Source organism: Lactuca serriola, chromosome 8 (genome assembly GCF_051521515.1).
Source record: "Lactuca serriola cultivar US96UC23 chromosome 8, Lser_US96UC23_V15, whole genome shotgun sequence".
NCBI classification, from domain to species: Eukaryota; Viridiplantae; Streptophyta; class Magnoliopsida; order Asterales; family Asteraceae; genus Lactuca; species Lactuca serriola.
In genome coordinates, this window is record NC_136415.1 from 166821691 (window position 1) to 166831355 (window position 9665).

The following is a 9665-nucleotide window of genomic DNA, read 5'->3' on the forward strand; positions in this document are numbered from 1 at the left end:
TGGGAACAAGGTGATTATAGGCATGGATTGGCTGAGCCCTAATGGGGTTGTGATAGATTGCGCGCAACAGCTAGTGCGGGTCAGGATCCCAAGTGGGGGAGAGTTAGTGATTCATGGTGAGAGGCCCCAGTATGGACCCGTTGTATGTTCAGCAGCGAGGGCTAGGCGCTACCTTCAGCAGGGATGCACAGGATATGTCGCGTATGTGATGGATACCCGGGAGGCGGGTAAGGCGACAGTGAGTGGGGTTCCGGTGGTCTGAGATTTCGCAGATGTTTTTCCAGAGTAGCTTCCTGGGATACCTCCTGAGCGACAGGTCGAGTTTAGCATTGACCTTGTTCCTGGTGCGGCTCCGATAGCCAAGGCACCGTATCGGTTGGCTCCTCCCGAGATGCAGGAGTTGTCTACGCAGCTGAAGGAGTTGCTAGACAAGGGATTTATTCGTCCGAGTAGTTCGCCCTGGGGAGCCCCGATTCTGTTTGTGAAGAAGAAGGACGGGTCGCATCGGATGTGTATAGATTACCGGGAGCTGAACAAGGTAACGGTGAAGAACCGTTACCCGCTTCCGAGGATTGATGACCTCTTTGACCAGCTTCAGGGAGCATCTTGGTTCTCCAAGATTGATTTGCGTTCGGGTTATCATCAGATGAGGGTCAGGGAGGAGGATATGCAGAAGACCGCGTTTCGGATGCGCTATGGCCATTATGAGTTCGTGGTGATGCCGTTTGGGCTCACCAATGCTCCTGCCGCGTTCATGGACCTCATGAACCGCGTATGCAGACCGATGCTGGACCGGTCTGTGATAGTCTTTATCGATGATATCTTGGTTTATTCCAAGACTCGGGAGGAACATGAGGAGCATCTGCGAGAGGTGTTAGAAACCCTGAGGAGGGAGAGCTTGTATGCCAAGTTCTCCAAGTGTGAGTTTTGGTTGCGCGAGGTGCAATTTCTTGGACACCTCGTCAACCAGAACAGGATTCTGGTCGATCCGGCCGAGGTCGAGGCCGTGATGAGATGGGAGGTTCCGAAGTCTCCATCTGAGATTCGTAGTTTCCTGGGATTGGCAGGCTACTATTGGAGATTTATCCAGGATTTCTCCAAGATAGCCGTACCCCTGACGCGGCTGACGAAGAAAGTCGTGGTTTTTCGGTGGGGACCCGAGCAGCAGGCTGCATTTGAGACGCTGAGGCAGAGATTGTGTGAGGCGCCGATCTTAGCCCTGCCAGAGGGCGTAGAGGATTTTGTGGTTTATTGTGATGCGTCCATTTCTGGGTTGGGCGCGGTACTGATGCAGAGGGGGCATGTCATTGTCTACGCTTCGAGGCAGCTCAAGCCTCACAAGGCGAACTACCCGACGCACGATTTGGAGTTGGGGGCGGTGGTCTTTGCCCTCAAGATTTGGCGGCATTACCTCTACGGGGTTCGATGTACCATCTACACAAACCACAAGAGTTTGAGGTACCTCATGGATCAGCCGAATCTGAACATGAGGCAGCGTCGATGGTTGGACGTGGTGAAGGACTATGATTGTGAGATCCTTTACCACCCGGGGAAGGCCAATGTGGTGGCCGATGCGCTTAGCCGCAAGGCGGCGCCAATCAGGGACGTTTGTATGAGGATGACCGTGGTAACTCCCCTGTTGGAGCAGATTCGGGAGGCTCAACAGGAGGCTATCAAGGAGGAGCATCGGAAGAGCGAGCATGTGGTGGGTCAGGTTTCCTCCTTTGATTAAGATAGCCGAGGACTATTGACACTACCCTGTAGGGTGTGGGTGCCGTGTCACGGAGGCGTGCGCCAGATTTTGATGGAGGAGGCGCACAAGTCCCGATTCTCTATTCATCCCGGGGCGACGAAGATGTATAGGGATCTTCGTCTAGACTATTGGTGGCCCTGCATGAAGCGGGATGTGGCATGGTATGTTGAGCGATGTTTGACCTGCAGGAAGGTCAAGGCCGAACATCAGAGGCCGCATGGCAAGATGCAGCCGTTGGATATTCCACTGTGGAAATGGGAAGATATCACGATGGATTTTTATCACGAAGCTTCCCAGGACCGCACGTGGAGTGGATTCGATTTGGGTCATCGTGGATAGATTGACCAAGAGTGCTCACTTTATTCCGATTTAGGAGAGCATATCGGCTGAGAAATTGGCCGACATCTATATCAGGGAGATTGTGGCACGGCATGGGGTGCCAGTATCGTTGATCTCGGACAGGGATGTGCGTTTTACTTCCAGATTTTGGAAGAGATTCCATGACGATTTGGGCACTCATCTGCATTTTAGCACTACCTTTCACCCACAGACGGATGGGCAGAGCGAGCGGACCATCCAGACTCTGGAGGATATGCTGCGGGCGTGCGTGCTAGACTTTGGTGGTAGCTGGGATACCTATCTTCCCCTGGCCGAGTTCTCCTACAACAACAGCTATCACGCGAGTATCGACCGCCCTCCCTTCGAGATGTTGTACGGACGGAGGTGTAGGACCCTGATATGTTGGGGTGAAGTTGGCCAGAGGGTCATGGGGAGCACCGAAGTGGTGCTCAAGATGACCGAGAGGATCCAGCAGGTCCGGAGCAGGCTTCAGACTGCTCAGAGTCGGCAGAAAAGTTATGCCGACAAGCGTCGATCCGATTTGGAGTTCCAAGTCGGGGATATGGTTCTCCTGAAGGTGTCGCCCTGGAAAGGCGTCATTCGATTCAGGAAGCGGGGCAAGTTGGGCCCGCGATTCATCGGACCGTTCAGGGTCGTAGCCCGGGTGGGCAAGGTAGCGTATAGGTTAGATCTGCCAGCCGAGCTCAGCCAGATCCACAGCACTTTCCATGTTTCTCAGTTGCGAAAGTGCCTAGTGGACGATTCTGCAGTGGTACCTTTGGAGGATATTCAGGTTGATGATAGCCTGAATTACATTGAGTGCCCAGTCGCAACCCTCGACAGGAAGTCGAAGGATTTGAGGAACAAGAAGGTGGAGCTAGTGAAGGTGCAATGGCAGCACCGCAAGGGTTCGGAATGGACTTGGGAGCCGGTGGACGAGATGATGGAGCATTATCCCGAGCTGTTTCAGGATCGAGCAGCAGACTTCGAGGACGAAGTCTAAAATAAGTGGGGGAGATTCGTAGCACCCGATTCCTGGTACGTAAATGTTATTTGAGTATTCCTTTCTTTTAGCCTTGGACTCGGCGAGTCATAGGTCCGACTCGCCGAGTGGATGCGGGACCCAAGACACGTTTAAGTTGGTGACTCGGCGAGTCCATATCCTGGACTCGGCGAGTCACAGCTGTTGGAAGAAACCCTAAGTTTCAGGGGTTTGCACCCTATTTAAAGGACTTATCCGCCCAGGCCAGCCCCCATTCTCTCCCCAGAGCTCCCAACCCTTGTTCTAAGCTTGTTCCTTGAGAGTTTGAGGCTATTGTGTGTGTTCTTGAAGGTTTTGAGGAAAAAGGGGAAGTAGATCAAGAGGAAGGAAAGGAATCCAGGCATCTTTGCACTCTTTCAGCAGTTCCTTTGAGGTATAATCCGTTTTTCCCCTGTTTCTATGCTTATTACTTCATGTAAGTCAATCTTGAGCCAAACCCCAAGTTGTATGTGCAAATTACTTCGTAATAGACTGATTGGCCCTTAGATCTAGGCAAGATTGAGCTCCAGGAGCTCAGATCTGTTAGCTTTATGGCCCCATGTTGCTTGTTCACCCTAGATCTACCCTTTTGAGGCATTTTGAGCCCTAAAATCCATATTGGTGAATATCCACACGTAAAGTTGGAAACTTTACGTTTGATTCGTGTCCTAGAGGTTCAGATCTGTGAATGGCATGGACTGGAATCGAGCAAATCTGTGTATTTAGAGGGTGCATGGCAACGACTCTGCGAGTCGTTCATATGACTCGGCGAGTCTGTTAGCGAGTCTCCGAGTTTGTCCCCTTTTCGTAGTGTCGAGTGAGCAGTGAGTCACGGGGTGTGACTCAGTGATTCGGAAGCTAAACTCATCTATGGAGGTACTCGGCGAGTCAATGCCCTGACTCGGCGAGTTCAAGGCAATCTCCTTAGATCAAGAACAGACTCGGCGAGTTGTTCATACAACTCGGCGAGTCGCAGCATAAGTGTTCTTCGGATGAAGATGAACTCGACGAGTTGTTCATACAACTCGGTGAGTAGGATGAAGGACTTGAATATTGGTTAAGAAGGTGAACCCGTCGAGTCGTCGCCTAACTCGACGGGTAGGATCGGGATTCAGGGCAGTCGTTTGGGTAGGGACTCGGCGAGTTGGAAAGCCAACTCGGCGAGTCGGGTCAACTGAAAGTTGACTCTGACTTTGACTTAGGGCGTGGTCAGGGGTAAAATGGTCATTTTACCCAAAGGTCAGCGAGCAGTGTTTGATTGAGTATGTTGTGGGAATTGCAGCCGGAGGATTTCCGGAGCAGCAGCAGCAACAGTAGCGGTGGGTCTACGGCCACAATGTCGACCCACCAGTAGGAGTTACCTTCGTAGATGTTTGTCTCTGTGATATTCATCTAGGTATTGCCTGTGTTATGTTATGTGCTAGCATGTTATGATGTTATGTGCTAGTGACAGTAGAGGGGAGATAGTCCCCGAAGTATCCGGTCGGTAGGACCGAAGGGGAGGCCAGCACCCAGATATGCTAGGCAGTATCCGGTCGGTAGGACTGAAGGGGAGGCCAACACCCAGATATGCTAGGCAGTATCCGGTCGAAAGGACCGAAGGGGAGGCCATCACCAGATATGCTAGGCAATGTCCGATCGCGAAGGCCGAAGGGGAAGGTAGGGCACCCAGATATGCCTGACGATATATTTATGTTATGAGATTATTTGGTATGTGGTACGATGGGGGAACTCACTAAGCTTTGTGCTTACAGTTTTCAGTTTTGGTTTCAGGTACCTCCTCAGCTAGGGGAAAGGAGCCGGCGCGGTAGCAGCATGTCACACACACACTCTTCGGTTTCCGCATTTACGAGCTTCACTGGGATTTGTACTCTGATATTTTGATTGAATGTATGAATTGGCTTTTGGACATGGTTCACTTTGTGTTATAATTTGATCAGACAATGTTTTTAGTTATTAATATTTTCTAAAATAATGTTTTTAAAACGAAATTTTTGGTCGTGAAAATTGGGTCGTTACAGATGTATCAAAAGATAGATGACTTTATTCAATCCTTATCCAATCTAGAGTCTATCTATGAAGCCAAAATGGATTATTTGCAGAATCATGTTACTACTCAAGACCGGTATGTCTCCACTCTTGAGAAGTTCATTGCAGAACTATCTAAAGCTTCTATATCATCCTCCACCTCTCCATTTCAAGCATTTAATGAGCAAGTTTAATACCAATTGGATTCATTATGATCGAACATTGCAAATCTCTCAAAATCCAATTCCTAGAAAGAAAATAAGTCCTTAGGTGAAATATCTTCTCTTCAGAAGACTATTCAATTGGTATTCAATGATTTTGAGGCTATCAAGACACAATCTTCTACTTCTGACATACGTGAACTTCATCAAAAAGTTGAATCGACTGATTCCAAGCTTGACTTGATCTTAGCAAAGCTATCTGGTTCAAATGACAAGACACCTGAACCAGAAGGGGAAAAGGTCATCAAGAGTAGATCAAGCCAGTTTCTTGTCATACATAAAATTCCAGACTCACCAAATGAGTTTGAGAAAAGAAAACAAGAGAAACTAGAGTCACTCAACAAAATGGTTGCTGATGCACGATTAAAAGCTCAATAGAACAGAGCAAAGATGGCAGAGAAAGAAAAGGAACTTGTTCGACAGCAAGGGATCAAGGATCCATCTCTAAAAGTTCCAAGAAGGAAAGATCTTTACATCACCAAATCTGTCACCATATCAAAACCAATTGCTCAAGCAAAGCTTCCTCAAACTGATCCCAAGGATAAGGGAAAATAGAAGATTGTCTTCAAGTCTAAGAAAGAATTAGCTAAAGAACCGCAAATGCAAATAGATGAAGAATTAGCTAAGCAACTTAAGGCTAAGGAATTAAAGTCTAAACAAGAGGTGCTTCTCAAAAGGAAATCATCTAAGATCTCGCCTGAAGGAAGAAGTACATGGCATGGTGAATCATTTCGAGCACCATCTCCTAAAAGAACCATCTTCTTCAATCCTAATAGAGATTCTTATCAGAAGATCAAGGTCATCAAGCCCACAAATTCCTTCACACCTCCTTCAAACCTCACTAAAGAAAATTGGGATATTCCTGCTCCCCCGAATGGTATGAATTTCAATTTATGGCCAAGTGCAATATATCCAATTGAGCCTGATGTAGACATTAAAGAGGTGAAGAAAAGATTCTTCCTAAAGAAACCAATTCAAGTTGTCTCTATATGGTCAAAATTCAAGATTGCTTCAATCAACAAAATTGACATACAAAAAATTAGAAAGATGCCATATGCATTCTTTCAAGGAAAAAGGACAGACAACTCTAAATTCATGTTTACTGAAGCTGATTTCCCTAGAATAAATCAAGTTGATATCAGATCACTAATCATTTGGTTGAAACAAAGGGTGAGTACAAATAAAGCTTATGCAGATGTCCTACAACGCCTAAGGCAATATGTGCTCGACATGGTTATTGATTTCAGCGTTGACTGGGAGATTGGACAGCTAGGAGAAAAGGAAAATGAGGAACCATACTTGGATCTAAATAGGAAAAATGAGTCACCTGGGAACATTCTAAAGAAACCACACAGAAGTGTTGTATTCTCTTCTAAAGGTCGACTGAAATTCATGAGAATTTCTTAAAAACATCTATTCTCATCTGAATTTATTCAAGGTATCATCGGTTTATTGAAGAGAACAAGAGATCAAGATGAGTCGTTGAGAGTGAAGATCTTAGTTCTAAAAAGCGTAATGCGCCCTAAAGCGCTAAAGCCTTTGGGGGCCGGTGCTCTAAGCGTTAAGCAAAAGCGCTCGCCTAGAGCACACGATGCACTAAGAATTTAAAAAATATATATAAAAAATATGTAAACACTTAAAAATAGTTTTAAATACTTAAAATATCCAAAAATCATAGTTTCATAGTAGTATCATATTAGATCGTAAATACTAATAAGTTATAACTAGAGATCGTCTAAACTATCATCATCTTCATCGACAACTTGGACGACACCATCTCCTCCTTCATCATCACTATAGACACCGATATCTTCTTCCACATCTTCATCTACCAAATGTCTATGAGATGGTTGAACGGTTGTTTTTCCCTTATTAATGTCCGATGTTCCGGTTCCATCATTTTGTACTCTTGATGCTCTAGTTCGATAACTAGGCTCATAAGCACCAGAGGCATGAGCTACATCTCTCCAAGTTAAATCTTCACCAACAAATACCACCTCATCATCACTCTCATCTTCCATTCTTCCTATTAACCAATCGATGCTTTCATCAATCTCTTGTAGGATAAGGTGATCGTTCTCTTTGTCTTTTGCCCGTCGCTCCAAGGACCGATTGAATTTGACAAACACCATGTCATTCAATCTCTCTTGTGCCAATCTATTCCGTTTCTTTGTATGAAGCTGCAAGTAAGATAATCAAAGAAAATAGGAACACGAAGCTGAATTTTTATAAAAAAAAATAGATTTTTCAGCAATAACAAACAAATTCCAGCAAAAAAAAAAACAACTTTTATGTAAAACAGTATTTTTTTTCTGCAAAAACAACTTTTTTTCTAGCATTTTCCAGCAATAATAAACATATTCCAGCAAAAAAAAATAGCTTTTTCTAGAAAAATAAAAAGAAAACAGTTTTTCTGTAAAAAAAACTTTTTCTATATAAAAACTTTTTTCTTGTAAAAAACAGATTATTTTGTAAAAATTAAAAAACATGTAAAAAAAGACTTACATGTTGAAAAACACTCCAATTTTTTCACAACTTGTAGCACTACAAGTGAGACTAAGAACCTTTATAGCAAAAAATTTTAGATTAGGAGTTGAAGATCCATATGCTCCCCACCAATCAACTATAAAAAACAAAAACAAAAACATAAAGTCATATTATAAATTAGAATTTAGAAGAAAAAATAAGTTGGAATTTACCTGGTGATTTTGTCTCCCTATGTCTAACAGCCATACGATTACCAAAGAGTCCTTGTGCATTCCGATATTTGTCCAACTCTTCCGAAATCTTGTCTTGAACTTGTTGCTCGGGAACAAGCCTCGTAATGCAATCATACAAACCTTTTTCCACTTCTTCACAAGCTACCCCACTAACATCTTTATAAAATATTCTCGGGTTCAAGAAGTGTCCCGCCGCATGCAAAGGTCTATGTAATTGACATTCCCACCTGCAATCTATAATTTCAAAAGTTGTCTTGTAGTCATCTGGTCTCGAAAAGCTATCACGAATGGCCTCCTTAGCCCTATCCATGGCCTCATAAATGAAGCTCATGGCCGGATATTTTTCCCCCATCAACAATCCTAAGAACCGTAACTAGGGGCCCATCAACTTAAGAGCATAATGCACATTTCTCCAAAACATGTCATGCATAAAGTAGCTTTTAACTTTTATCCCCCTCCCGTCTAAAGACCACTTAGATGCTTCCCACTCTTTAGAAACCACCATATTCCTCAAATTGACTCTCTGTTTGTGGATTTGGGAAAGAGTGATGAAAGATGTTGCAATTCTTGTTATAGCTGACCTATGTAAGATTCTTTGGTTTGTGAACTTTCTCATCATGTTTACAAGAGGCACATGGCTATATATATACCCAATTGCTAAAATCGACTTCTTTAATTCACTTTTCACCTTTGGAACTTGTTTACCAATAAATTCCAACATCAAATCTATATAATGTGCGGCACATGGTGTCCAATATAAAATTGGTATTTTAGCTTCCAACAACTTCCCTACAAAGTCCACACATAAAAAGTAGATGACATTAGATAAACAAGATATTAGCATTCATAAAAGATAAGAGATTAAGTTTAAAAGTTAAAAATTTTACCCACCTTCACATTAGCTGATGCATTATCGGTCACCACTTGCACCACATTCTTTTCACCAATTTCCTCCACCATTTTATCAAGAACACGAAACCACAAATCTGCATCTTTTGAAATATCGGAAACATCAAGTGACCTCTTGAATATCGAACCTTTTGGGGAGTTCACCATGAAGTTGATGATGTCTTTTCGCACCACCAAATCGCGCCATCCATCGGATAATATAGAGCAACCTTTATCAGCCCATTCTTCTTCATGCTCCAAAAGTTGTTTCTGAACATCTTTTACTTTGTTATTCAATATAGATACTCTTAACTCATACATAGATGGTGGTTTCAACCCGGGACCAAATTGTCCAATAGCTTCAATCATAATTTTGAAGCCATCATACGTCGCGGCATTGAAAGGAATGCATGCATCGAAAAAACCATCTCCTAATGTGACGACAAACTTTATCTCTTAGGTCCTTTCGACAAACTTCATTGATGGTTTTTTGTTTCCCATACTTCTTCTTACCTTTCATCGTGTCTTGTAGGTTAGGAGTATAGTACATGTCAATTTGGCTTTTTGTTCTTGGTTTTTTGGGAGGGGCATCTTGCTACTACCGCCTACTTCAATAACATATTCCTCCTCATTTTCAGTGCCCTCATATCCATAAGCTTGTTGTTGCATCCGAAAATTTGCTTCCATATGTTGTT

At 44.0% G+C, this 9665-nt stretch overlaps 2 protein-coding genes across 2 annotated transcripts; both read right to left on the minus strand.

The window, feature by feature from the left end:
* Nucleotides 1–7086: 7086 nt before the first annotated feature.
* Nucleotides 7087–8413, minus strand: LOC145067594 (uncharacterized). The gene is made up of 4 exons (XM_079014697.1): nt 8062–8413; nt 7868–7985; nt 7663–7747; nt 7087–7542 (listed from the first exon to the last, which is right to left on the minus strand). The coding sequence occupies exons 1-4, from the start codon at nt 8411–8413 to the stop codon at nt 7087–7089; spliced, it is 1011 nt and encodes a 336-aa protein (XP_078870823.1).
* A 42-nt stretch (nt 8414–8455) lies between these two features.
* On the minus strand, nt 8456–9339 carry LOC145067596 (uncharacterized). The gene is made up of 2 exons (XM_079014698.1): nt 8970–9339; nt 8456–8871 (listed from the first exon to the last, which is right to left on the minus strand). The coding sequence occupies exons 1-2, from the start codon at nt 9337–9339 to the stop codon at nt 8456–8458; spliced, it is 786 nt and encodes a 261-aa protein (XP_078870824.1).
* Nucleotides 9340–9665: the final 326 nt, after the last annotated feature.

What these genes read in the sequence shown, in the direction of transcription:
- LOC145067594 (XM_079014697.1), bottom strand. Translation starts at nt 8,413, where the DNA reads ATGAGCTTCATTTATGAGGCCATGGATAGGGCTAAGGAGGCCATTCGT. An exon ending in ATTGGAGTGTTTTTCAACAT is followed by an intron (nt 7,748 to 7,867) that starts GTAAGTCTTTTT and finishes TTATTTTTCTAG; the next exon opens with AAAAAGCTATTTTTTTTTGC. An exon ending in TTTTGCAGAAAAAAAATACT is followed by an intron (nt 7,543 to 7,662) that starts GTTTTACATAAA and finishes TCTTACTTGCAG; the next exon opens with CTTCATACAAAGAAACGGAA.
- LOC145067596 (XM_079014698.1), bottom strand. Translation starts at nt 9,339, where the DNA reads ATGATTGAAGCTATTGGACAATTTGGTCCCGGGTTGAAACCACCATCT. An exon ending in ATCAGCTAATGTGAAGGTGG is followed by an intron (nt 8,872 to 8,969) that starts GTAAAATTTTTA and finishes TGGACTTTGTAG; the next exon opens with GGAAGTTGTTGGAAGCTAAA.